Source organism: Marmota flaviventris, chromosome 6 (assembly GCF_047511675.1).
Source record: "Marmota flaviventris isolate mMarFla1 chromosome 6, mMarFla1.hap1, whole genome shotgun sequence".
Classification (NCBI taxonomy): domain Eukaryota; kingdom Metazoa; phylum Chordata; class Mammalia; order Rodentia; family Sciuridae; genus Marmota; species Marmota flaviventris.
In genome coordinates, this window is record NC_092503.1 from 117,508,882 (window position 1) to 117,522,073 (window position 13,192).

A 13,192-nucleotide genomic window follows, 5' to 3' on the forward strand; every position below is an offset into this window, starting at 1 on the left:
GTGATTAAGGTGAAAGAAGGGTAGTTAGGAATGAGGATTATACCAGAAATGGAAACCATAAAGTTGAAAGAATCCATAAATACAAGAAACATTTTAAACTTTTCTGTGTCAGCTCTCTCAATGTTGCCCAGGCTGACCTCAAACTTGCCGTCCTCCTGCCTCCTGAGTAGCTGGTATTGCTGTTGTGCACTACTGTGCCCATTACTTTTTTCCCCCCTCTCCCTTTTGAACAGGAATAGCAAATTCTTGAGGCATGAAATAGATAATGAAGGGTTTAAAAGCATAGACTGTTTTGGAATTCTCCTTTTTTATTCTAGGAAGAATAATCTTTAGTTTCTAATGTTAATTAACTTGGATTTCCAATAGCATTTTTTTCAGATTTTTATACAGTCTTTTAATGCTCATCAGAGTTAAGAGTGGTCTTGAATTCTTTAATGTTGTCATTTTATTTTTCTTTGAAGATCTAATGGTAACTGTCTCTGTTTCCTGAAATTTTCTTTTTGTTTTTGTTTTGATTTTTTTTTTTTTTTTTATGACAGGCTTCTTTCAATTGTTTGATTTTCTTAATGGACATCATGTAAAAGGAGGCATTGCTTAAAAACCTGGATAACTTGAAAAAGCTAAGACTATGCAAGGGTCAGAGGAAATTTAAAACTACAAATAATATCCTTAAGATTGAAAAAAAAGGAGGCAATACATCATTGAAACAAAATAGAAATCTTAAAAAAATGTTCAAGAGGAAAAAATGATAATTTAAAAAGTTAGAAATTTAAAAGACAAGTTAGGAAGATAAATCTGAAGAGTAGAACAAAAACTAAAGAGGTAAAGAAAAAAATTAATGGAGCATGCCAGAGGGTTCAGTAGCTGCAAAGATAGTTCTAAAGAGAATAGAAATAAACAAGAGGATTAAATTTTCAGTGAAATACAGGAAATTTCCCCAAATTGAATATGAGTCTAATTTGCAAGGGAACACAAGGTACTTAGCAAGATAGACTCCCCACTTTTTTAAAGTTGTAGACGGACACATAATATCTTTATTTTTATGTGGTGCTGAGGATCAAACCCAGTGCCTCACAAATGCAAGGCAAGCATTTTACCACTCAGCTACAGCCCCAATCCTGCAGGATAGACTTTTTAAAAAACCATTCAGAAGGGCTAGAGTTGTAGCTCAGTGTACAGCACTTGCCTAGCATGTGTGAAGCACTGGGTTTGATTCTTGGCACTGTGTATAAATAAATAAAATAAAGGTTCATCAACAAATTTAAAAAAAAATTTTAATTTCAGAAAACTTTAGACCGTAAAGATAAAAGAGAAGATCTTTAAAAAATAACTTTTCAGAGAGAAAAACAAGCCCTCTTTCCAGGACTCAAGAAGCTAAAGGTCAACAGAGATGTATTTTTATACTTGAACTAAAAATTAAGGATGAGGATAAAATAAAGATTTGATACATCCTAATAAATTTACCTCCCATGCACCTATTCCGCAAAGTTACCGACAAATATATATGTTACAAACGAGTAAATTAAGAGAGAACTGTGGGATCCAGGATTGGAAAATCCAAAATACAGGACAGTGGTAACTTTAAAATTTTTTTTAGTTGTAAAAGAACTTAATACCTTTTTTTTTTAAGTATTATTTTTTTTAGTTGTAGTTGGATATCATGCCTTTATTTTATTTATTTATTTTTATGAGGTGCTGAGGATGGAACCCAGCACCTCACGTGTTAGGCAAGTGCTCTACCACTGAGCCACAACTCCAGCCTCCTGCCCTTCAAGATTTAACACATACCACAAATAGAGGATGGTTAGACTGACCACCAAAATCTAAATCATTAATCATGCTTGCCTACATGTTTCTTATTTCTCAATAGTCCATATAACTGGTTTTGTATTTTTTTCTGCTAAATTGAGTTTTTGAAAATGTAAATAAATATTTTTAAATGGGGATTAAATTTTCTTTTCACAAAACTTTCAAAAGGAATGCTAAGCCAGGCGTGCTGTTGCATGCCTGTAATCTCAGCAACTCCATAGTCTGAGGCAAGAGGATGCCAAATTCAAGGCAAGCCTCAGCAATTTAGAAATACAGGAAATAAAAAATTAAAAGGAGAGCTCGGCATGGTGGCATAAGCAAATAAAATAAAGGACCATCAACAACTAAAAAAAATAAAAATAAGAAAAAGTATTCATGGCCAAGACTTAGACGGAAAAGCCCCAAAATGTTAATAGTTGTTCAGACTAGGGGTGCCTTTAAACAAGTGTTTTCCAGCAGTTCTACATTTTATTTGTTATTTTTACAAATTAGGGAATATTTTGACCCCTATCTGGTAGTCTAACTTTAGGAAAATAATTATAGATACAGAATAAACATTATCCAGAAATATTCAACACCTTTATTTTTAGTAATGAAAAATCATATAAAAGTTAAATGTTCAGGTAACTAGAATGTGCCAAAGTAAATGGTGGTATTTCTGAATGAACTGTGTTAAGATTTAAAAGATTACCTAAAAATAACGAAAGATAGAATAGAAAAAGCAGGAAACAAAATGTTTATGCAATATATGATTACAGATAAATATTTTTATAAATTTACAACAATACTAGAGGAAAATCAGTAATTTCTCAGTGACTATATTTAGACATTAAGATTCAGGTAATTTTTCCCCTTTGTACTCTTGTATAGTTTCCAAATTTTATTTAGTTATCAGGTATGAACTAACTTTAAAAACTAGTTTTTTCCCTAACACAAAGTAAAGCTATAGCTATGGTTTTTAGGCTCCTACTTGATAAGATTTTTTTTATATGTGTCTCAAAATTGGGGGGGGGGGGTTGCTAATGATGTTTTCTTCAAGCCCTCTTTTCTTTGGTTTATATGGAATAAATGTATTTGTGTCATTTCTTAGATCTGAAACTCAACACCGAGGCTCTGCTCCCCATTCTGAGAGTGATATACCAGAGCAGGAAGAGGAGATTCTAGGATCTGATGATGATGAGCAGGAAGACCCTAATGATTATTGTAAAGGTAAGTTTGTTAGGGGATACACAGTAAGATTTCCCATTACTCATTTGGATATTTTGTCTATCAGAATAAGCACAGTTTTAATGCTTTTCTTGAAGATACAGGAATAGTGTTTGCTCTTGATTTGATATAAGGCATCAAAGCCAAATTTTATATTAAATGTTTATTTCTTTTTTAAAATGTTAGTACATATTACCTTAGAAATTTTCAGACATATATTAAATAGAAAAGAAAAGCTGTGGGCTGGGGATGTGGCTTAAGTGTAGCGCACTCACCTAGCATGTGTGAGGCACTGGGTTTGATTCTCAGCACCAAGTAAAAATAAATAAAGATATTGTGTCCATCTAAAACTAAAAAAAAAAAAAAAAGAAAAGCTGTTTTCAGTGCTGTAAACAAGTATAATATTTTGGTGTGTGTATATACTTTTTTAAATACCTTATTACTTTTTTCTCATCTCATGATAACTGCTTAGATAAGTTAAACTGGAATCACAGGTACATAAACTATGTCATCAGATTGCTTCTATCTTTTCTGTTTCTTGGTGAGATTTCTCAGGATCCTTGAGGTAGGAACTTATAATCGAATATATTGTACTATCTAGGATAAGAAGTTGCTTGCTGAGTTCATATATTTATTTATTTTAGTTATAGTTGGACATAATACCTTTATTTTATTTATTTATTTATTTATTTTATGTGGTGCTGGGGATCGAACCCAGTGTCTCCCATGTGCTAGGTGAGTGCTCTACTGACAAGCCACAACCCCAACCCCAATCTGTTGGGTTTTGAGTGGCAAAAGTAACCTTATACAAAACCTTATTTTTGGGGATGGGGTTCTTTTGAAGAGCATCACTTGCTCAATTTAAAATCTTACTAAGATTTTATGGGGCTAGGAAAGATAGTAGAATGAATCAGACATTATTAACCTATGTATATATATGATAAAACAACTGGTGAGATTCTACATCATGTACAATCAGAAAAATGAGAAATTGTACTCCATTTATGTGTGATGTATCATAATGCATTCTATGTCAGGTTTCCATGGAATCTCTATACTACTTTCCATATTGGCTGCACCAATTTGCAGTCCCACCAGCCATGTATGAGTACTTTTTTCCCCACATCCTCGCCGTCTGTCTTCATAATAGCTGCCATTCTGACTGGAGTGAGATGATATCTTAGAGTAGTTTTGATTTGCATTTCTCTGATTGCTAGAGATGATGAGCATTTTTCCATATATTTGATGATTGTATAATTAAAACAAATTTTAAAATCTTAAGATTTGTTTGTAACATAAACTCAATAATACTGTGTGGCTAATTTGACATATAAGGTTTGACATATAATCTATTGAATTGATTTTATAGGAGAAACTTTTGATAAAAGGCATATAAATGTTCAAAAATGGGATATAAGATACCTTTTCTTACTATTTTATTCTCATCCTGGTTCTTCTTATATTCTTTCTCTTTTTCCTTCCAGGAGGTTATCATCTTGTGAAAATCGGAGATCTGTTCAATGGGAGATATCATGTAATCCGAAAGTTAGGCTGGGGACATTTCTCAACAGTGTGGTTATCATGGGATATTCAGTAAGTTTTACTGGTCCTTAAAAAAAATTTTAGTTAAATGATACCTCCATGTTTTTGTCTGATTTCCCAGAGATGGTCTGGGCTTCAGTCTGTCTATCTCTAGATTGGTTGGTTGATTTCTTTTCCATATATATGTGGGAGAGTTTAGGGGCTTTTTTTTTTTTTTTTTTTAAAGACTGATTTCTTGAACAGAATTTTGTTGTTGAAAGTAATCGTTTTGGGGGGCAGGGAGGTACCAGGGATCGAACTCGGAGGCACTCACCACTGAGCCACATCCCCCAGCTGTATTTTGTATTTTATTTAGGGGGAGGGAGTCACTGAGTTGATTAGTTCCTCGTTTTTGCTAAGGCTGGCTTTGAACTTGTGATCCTCCTGCCTTAGCTTCTCAAGCCACTGGGATTATAGGCGTGTGCCACCATGTCTGGTGAAAAGTAATCTTTATGTTCTTGGACAAATCACTTTTCTGGTCATCAAGAATCAGTAATATATATTCTTCCCCACCTTGGGCACAGGAGATTGATTAAATTACTATCAGCAAAATACTTGGAGCTCCCAAATTCAAAGCCTTGCCAAATATTCAATTGTGTGTAAATTAATAATTGTCTTCTCACTCAAGTATTGTTAAATTTTTGGATAATGTTAGACCAACCTTTGTGAAATTATTTTTGTAACAGATTTGGTCAATTATGCACTTAAAATTTTTCTTTATATAAAAATTATAGACAATAAAAATACCTCTGTAACATTGAATATTTAGCTAAGCATATATCATCTTTTATTTACTTTTATGACTTACAAGATTTTATTTTATAAAATAAAGTGTTTTACATCCTGTAGACCAAAACCAATTTTTCTTTTAACTGAATCTTTTTTGTCACATTTTCAATACTTAGACAAAACATCACTGGGGCAAAAAAAAAAAAACCCTCAGTGTGACTACGCCTGGCTGAGGCCCTATCTTTGATGAGACAGTAATTGCTATCTGTGTACCTCACTATATATATATATATATGTATGTATATATATATGTATATATATATATATATATATATATATACATATATATATATATATATATACATATATATATATATATTTGTGTTTGTGTGTGTGTGTTTGTGTTTTTGTCATTTCTGGGCCACATCTCCAGCCCTTTTGCATATTTTATTTGGAGACAGGATCTTGCTAAATTGCTTAGGGTCTAGGTAAGTTGCTGAGGCTGACCTTAAACTTGTAATCCTCCTGCCCCAGGCTTCCAGGCCGCTGGGATTATAGGCATGAGTTACTGCGCATAGCTTGTGTCATTTTGTTTTCATCCAAGTATTCCTTTTGGTGCTCGCTTGCTCTCGCGCTCTCTCTCTCTCTCTCTCTCTTGTGCTGGGGATCAAACCCTGAGCTTTGTGCATGCAAGGCAAGCACTTGACCAACTGAGCTACACCCCCAGCCCTCTTCTGGCTTCTTGTAGTAAAGTGTGGTATAGCTTTTATCCTTTTAACTTTTGCCATATAGATGTGTACGCAGTACTTCTGATTTGATGAGGTTTTTCCTCTTATTTGTTCTAGTTTCTTGGTTTTACTTGGAATTCAGGGGGTTATTAAGAAGGTAGATTTAGCTTAGAGAAAAGATTCAGTGACAGGTTATCTGAGGATAGATTGTTTTCTTCCTGTAAATAAAATCTGGGCAGTGCCTTTAATAGTTATAAGCAATCCTCTACTTTTGTCTACAGGGAAATATGAAATCAGTATTTGTATTTGTTCACTGTGTCTCAGTTATAATAAAATCTTAGCTTCCAAAAGTGAGAGTAGGCTGGGTTCAGTGGCACCTGTCTGTAATCCCAGTAGCTCAGGAGGCTTTGGCAGGAGGGTTTCAGAGTTCAAAGCCAGCCTCAGCAATGATGAGGTGCTAAGCAACTCAGTGAGACTGAAGTGCCCCTGAATTCAATCCTCCGTACCAAAAGAAAAAATTGAGGGCAGCATGTTTAGTCTTAATTGCTTATGTTTGTTTCTTAGAGGGAAGAAGTTTGTGGCAATGAAAGTAGTTAAAAGTGCTGAACATTATACTGAAACAGCTCTAGATGAAATCCGGTTGCTGAAATCAGTGAGTATTATATTTATGAACTGCAAAAAGCATTATAAAGTTTTATAAGATACTAAGTGGTAGACTCTTTAACATGGCAAAATTTTTAGTATACTTCTAATAGCCTAAGGAAATTGAGGAAGAGGACAATATTTGCACATTCTAGTCATGTAGTTGGGAATTGTTATGACATGCTGTTGTAAGAATTCTCCCTACGCAGAGAGAGACCCCCAAAATTTTTCAAACAGATCTTTATTGAGCATGTTTTGTATGCCAGATCATGGTAAGAATACTCCTATACACACAGACACCCAAAAATTTTTTCAAACAAATAAAACTTTATTGAGCATGGTTTATATGCCATAAATATTTATGTCTTCTACTGTGGTTAAAAGGAAAGTTATGTGATTACATTTGGAACATCTATTTTATGTTTAAAAATATGTAACATAAAAAATAAATACTGCATTCATTAATTCCATCTTAACCTGGAAACTTGAGCAGATTTTATCCAAAAAAATTATCACTTTGTTACAAATTAAGAGGAAATCAGTGTGATAAAAATTAGAGAACCTGGATTTTGTTTCATCTTTATCCTGGTATCTTCTTTATCACTTCTTCTTCTTCTTCTTCTTTTTTTTTTTTCTCTTTCTGCCCCTCAGTGTTTCATTCATTTTATGAATGTTGGACCAGGAAATCTCTAAGGCAGTGTGCCAGTTTATGATGAGAATAAGGAGCATGTGCCCAAAAGCAATTCAGTGTACTGTTTAGTTTGTTTTCTTTTTTTTTTTTTTTTTTTGTGCTGGGGATCAAACCCAGGGCCTTGTGCATGCAGGGCAAGCATTCTACCAACTGAGCTATATCCCCAGCCCCACTGTACTGTTTATTTAAGAAAGTTTTTGGATTTGAATCCTGTGAAAGCTCCTTAATTCCTCATAACTTGGTAACCAGCAATTGATTTGGAGGCAGCACTTCAAGTTACAAAATAGTTGAATTAGAAAATTAGTGTATATATTTATAGGAGCCCATTCTTGGAGTTGGGTTGCTACAGGTATTCTTCCTCTACCATTTGGCTTATTTCTGTGCTTTTTCCCTCTTGATGAATATTATCTCTTCCCTTTGTACAGGTTCGCAATTCAGATCCTAATGATCCAAATAGAGAAATGGTTGTTCAACTACTGGATGACTTTAAAATATCAGGAGTTAATGGAACGCGTATCCTTTTAAGAACTTATTCTTAAATAAATCAGGAATTGACTTTATCCCAGAGAAAGGAGCTGGATTTGTACAAATTGCGCTTATGTGATTTCTTAGTAAATAAAATATAAAATTACCTTCTTTTATTGAACTTTTCTGATTTATGTCTATTTTTGTGTGGCATGCTTTTTCAGGATATTCTTTTGGGTTTCCATCTTAGAAAAATCAAAGCAAATCCAAAGGAACCATTTAAAAAAAAAAAAAAAAGCTTTGTGTTACTAAATAAATATTCTATGATCTTTACCAACTATCACAGAAATTTTAGGGGAAGTAATTTTTTTGTGTGTGAAAACTAATAGATAAATAAGATTTTAAGTCATGATTTTATTTTTTCACCAGATCTTAATATTGAAGAGGCTGCAGATGTAGCTTTTGTTTTGAATTTGATTGTTTGCATTCTGTTGTAATGGAAAAACTGACTTATTAAATGGTTTTATATAGATTTTTAGAATTTTAGTGTTGGAGGGAACCTTAACTGATTTTCTTTCTTTATGTGTTTTTCGTTTGTTTGTTTTTAATTTTAGATGGACAACATGCCTTTATTTTGTTTGTTTATTTTTTATGTGGTGCTAAGGATTGAACCCAGTGCCTCACACATGCTAGGCAAGCGCTCTGTCACTGAGCTATAGCCCCAGGCCCCTGATTTTCTTCATAAGTTAACTGATCAATCTGATGTGCAGTGAGCTACTTGAAAGGTTATTGGTTAAGAAAGCCTGTCAGATTTTTCAAAATCTGAAAAATTCAGATTGGAGAATCTAAAATTATTTGTTAAGTAGCTAACCTAAAAATGGATAAGGAAGCCAGGAGTGGTGGCTACTAGGGAGACTAAGGTAGAAGGATAACAAATTTGAGGCCAGCCTGGGCAACTTAATGACACAGTGTCTCAAAAATAACATTTTAAAAGATTTGGGGCTATAACTTGGTGGTAGAGTGCTTTTCCTGGCATGCCTCAGGTCCCAAGTTCAATTCATAGTAATACGCACACAAGCGAAGCTTAAGGAAAGACATGTCATATATCATTCTGTTTTTCATGTCTGTTTAGCTTTTCTGGACACACATTCTTAACTGGTGAGGGTTTTGTTTTTGTTATTGAGATGGGATACAAATGGCTGTGTAGTTTCATGTGCCTGTGGGAAGAGGTTTGGACAGATAAGCAGGAAGAAAGGATGAGGAAAAAGAGGTATTATCGTGAAAAGGCTTATCATTCTGAAGTTTTGAATCATTCCCTTAGAGAAGTACAAATCAGAAACCCACGATTGCTAAGTGAAATCGCTGACATTCATCTTAAAACAGTATTTTACCTATTGTGGACACTTTGTAGGTGGTTCCATGTGTGTGCGTGAGAGTGTGTAGATGGTTCTGTGTGTGTGCGTGCGTGCCTGTGTGTTGTTTCAAAGTAATAAAAAGGTTATATAAAATCTATGCAGGGTGTCATGATAGCCATTAGATTCTGTCTTGTTATTCAGTTTTATAATGTTTGTCAAATTGCGCCAGATTTCTTTACTGATTTGGTAAAATTACAAGTAAAACTATAGAAATATTCTACATATTCTCCTTAATAATATTGAGTACCTTTGTTGAACTATAAGGAAAAAGTCTTTTTTAAAAAAATATTTATTTAGTTGTAGATGGACACACAGTATCTTTATGTGGTGCTGAGGATTGAACTCAGTGCCTCATATATGCAAGGCAAGCGCTTTACCACTGACCTACAGCCCCAGCCCCAAGAAGAAGGCTTTTTAAAAAATTATCAATAGATCTGAATTTCAAGTTTAAGGTATTTTTGAAATATTACTATGTGATTTCTGTTCACTTTTTAATTATTTTCTCCCCTGTACTTAGCCATTTCTCTCTGTTCTTCCTCCTGCGTATCTCCCAGCTGTCTTTGCTTCTGCATTATTTGCTACTATTAGAAATTTAAAAAGATATTACTCAGAGCTGTGTTAAGGGTTAACTGATTATGTCATTCACCTATCTTTATCCCTTTTCACAGCATAGCACACCTACAGATGAAGCTGTATAACTGCATTTTTCTTTGTGTCTGAAAACTGCTTTTTTTCTAGATCATTCTTCTTTCTCATATTAAAATATAAAAGATCCTGAACTAGATACTTAGTATCGACTTCAGTATTAAATAAGTTAATTCTATTTCCATGGCTTTTAAGAAGAATTAATAAGGAATAATAGCTGGTATCTATATAATGACATTAAGCCAGTGAGTCATTATTGGCTACCTATACATCTAAGTCTTCAAGATGCCTTTTTAAAAAAAAAAAAAAAACTATGTACTTAGTCTCTATTGCTAACTCCTCTTATTCTTAGTGTACCCTAAACATGGCTCTTTTTCCCCAGTATTTCTTATTGGTGCAAATTGTTGGATATAATGATGGTATTTGTTGTTATATATTTATACATGCACACAGTGTAACAGTATAATTTGGCCAATATCATTCCCTAGTATTTCCGGTTTTTATCTCTCTCTCTCCCCCTGGCATTACTTCTTCCTTTGATTTTCATGATCCTAACCATGGCTGTTACTCAGTGATGTTATTAGCCTTTTGATGTTTTTTTCACACCTTCTCCTCAATTTGGGGTGGGGAGTACCGGGGATTGAACTCAGGGGTAGTCAACCACTGAGGCACATCCCTAGCCCTATTTTGTATTTTATTTAGAGACAAAGTCTCTCAGAATTGCTTAGCACCTTGCTTTTGCTGAGACTGGCTTTGAACTCAGAGATCCTCCTTCCTTTGCCTCCTGAGCTACTGGGATTACAGGTGTGACACTGCTCCCAGCTCCTCAATATATATTATATATTTTTAAAGATGGACAACATCTTTATTTTTATTTATTTATTTTATGTGGTGCTGAGGATCAAACCCAGTGCCTCACATGTGCGAGGCAAGCACTCTACCACTGAGCTATAACCCCAGCTCCCTCAATATATTTTTTAATGTATTATTTTTGAGTTTAGTTATTACTGTTTCTTCTGACTTGTCATGTCAAACTTCTTTCACCCAAGTTATCTGACTCATCCATTTTGATCTATAACCAGTTATGACATTCTTCTATCCGTTTTTTTTAAAGCTACTAAATATGTCACACGATTTTTATTGCTAAAAATTAAAACATGTCAAATTGTAATTTGTTTTTTCTCAACAATTAAGAGGATTGTAGCTGTAGCTCAGTGGTAGAGCATCCTTGGGTTCAAACCCCAGTACTGCTGGGGGTGGGGGTGGTCTTAAAATTTTTTTATCTTTTTTGTTTTGTTTTAAGCAGTTTGCATTTTTTAAAAACTTGTTTTGGTAAATTTCAAACAAAATAAGTAGAATAGTTTTATAAATCCTCACAGATCCATTACCCATTACAGCATTTATCTCCTAACCAATCTTATTAGAGTGTATCTCTAAAAGACAAGGGATCTCAAAAATTATAACCTGAACAACAAAAAAGAAGACTAGTTTCTTGTCATCAAGTTTCTCTAGTCAGAGAGTCAGTGTTTCAGTTTCTCCAAATGCTTCATGCTTTCTTTTCTCATTTTTTCCCTAATGTATTAAATATATTTTAACCTTGTACAACCATTCCAGCATCCATCATTATAACTTTCTTGCAGTGTCTTTTGTGTGAGTTGATTTTTTGTAACAAAATATCTCAATTCCTTTTGTATTTCCTTTTGTGTAGACTATACTATGTGGTTACCACAGGGATTAGATTTACTGACCTAAAATCTTTGAACATTTTGAACAGATTTGAATTTATACGAGCTTAACTTCACTATCATACAAAAACTACTTTAATTTGCTCCATGCTCACTCCTTGGTTATTGTTGTTACAGAATTATCTTTATATATTATGTTCCCCCAAATAAAAACTAGTAATTCCTTCAGAAGAATAGTGGTTTTTAATGTAGTTGGAGAGCACTTGTCTAGTATGCAGGAAGCCCTGGATTTGATCCCAAGCACCACCAAAAGAAAAAAGGGTCCTTAAATTATGTAGAAAACAAAATGTGGAGTTATAAACCAAAGGTACAGTAATACTAGCTTTCATAATTGCCTGTGTATTTACCTTGAGATCATTATTTTTTCATACGGCTTTTGAGTTTCTGTCCTTTCATTTTACTTTGTAGGACTCTGTTGAGGGTTCCTTGCAAGGTACATCTAGTGGTATAAATTCCACTATTCACTGTTGATATGTGAGTGTCTTAATTTCTCCCTCACTTTTTTTTTTTTGTACCTGGGATTGAACCCAGGAGCCTCATATCCAGTCCTTTTTGTATTTTATTCAGAGATACTAGATACTTAGAGATAGGATCTTGCTGAGGCTGCCTTTGAACTCACCATCCTCCTGCCTCAGCCTCCCCAGCCACTTGGATTACAGGTGTGAGTCACCGCACCCATCTTCTTTCTCCCTCAGTTTTGAAAGATGGTTTTGCTAGAAGAGGGACAGTCTTTCTTTCACCACTTTGACTATATTGGCCCACTGCCTTCTAGCCTCCAAAGTTTCTTATGAAAATTTTGCTGATAATCTTACATCTGACAGATCTCTTCTCGCAATTTTCAAGATTCTTTCTCTAGTTTGAGTATAATATACCTTGGTGTGAATCTTATTTTTGCTTGTCCTATGATGTGGATTTTTTGAGTTTATCCTATTTTTAATTCTCTGAGCTCCTTGGATGTTTATATTTGTGTCTTTCAGTAAATTTGGGACTTTTCAGTCATTATTTCTTCAAATATTCTCTCTGTCCCTTTCTGATTTTCTTCTAAGACTGCCATAAATGGGCCACTTCATTGTACTCTTATCTTTTCTTTCTGTTCCTCAGACTCAATATATCATTAACATTGTTCTGTCTTCAAGTTTGCCTATTCTTTTTTCTGCCTGCTCAAGTCTGCCTTGGAGTTCCTCTAGTGAATTTTTCGTTTCATTTGTACTTTTGACCTCCAAATTTCTTTTCGGTTACTTTATTTCTTTCTCTTTATTGATAACTTGTTTTGTTCATACATCACTTTCTTGACTTTTTCCACATTAGTTGTTTCAAAGACTTTAATAGATTTGCCATCAGGTCTTTTTTAGGAGCAGTTTTTGTTTCTTTCAGATAAGCCACAATTTGTTGAAAACTGGACATTAACTCTTGCATGGTAACTCTAGAAATCAGATTCTGCCCCTTCTTCAGGGTTTGCTGTGCTTTTGTTTGGATTTTACTATCACAAAAATCTCTGTGAAGGATCAGCCTAAGACGTAAATTAATGGTCTTCTC

At 34.1% G+C, this 13,192-nt stretch overlaps 1 protein-coding gene across 4 annotated transcripts in view; it reads left to right on the forward strand.

Moving 5' to 3' along the window:
* Positions 1-13,192, forward strand: part of Srpk1 (SRSF protein kinase 1) — a 64,925-nt gene that overhangs the window by 24,363 nt on the left and 27,370 nt on the right. For all 4 annotated transcript variants that reach the window (XM_027943592.2, XM_071613456.1, XM_027943591.2 and 1 more), the window contains 4 exons: positions 2,900-3,018; positions 4,500-4,608; positions 6,618-6,705; positions 7,812-7,899. In XM_027943592.2, the coding sequence (XP_027799393.1) occupies positions 2,900-3,018; positions 4,500-4,608; positions 6,618-6,705; positions 7,812-7,899 (404 nt within the window). The remainder of the gene's footprint in view (positions 1-2,899; positions 3,019-4,499; positions 4,609-6,617; positions 6,706-7,811; positions 7,900-13,192) is intronic.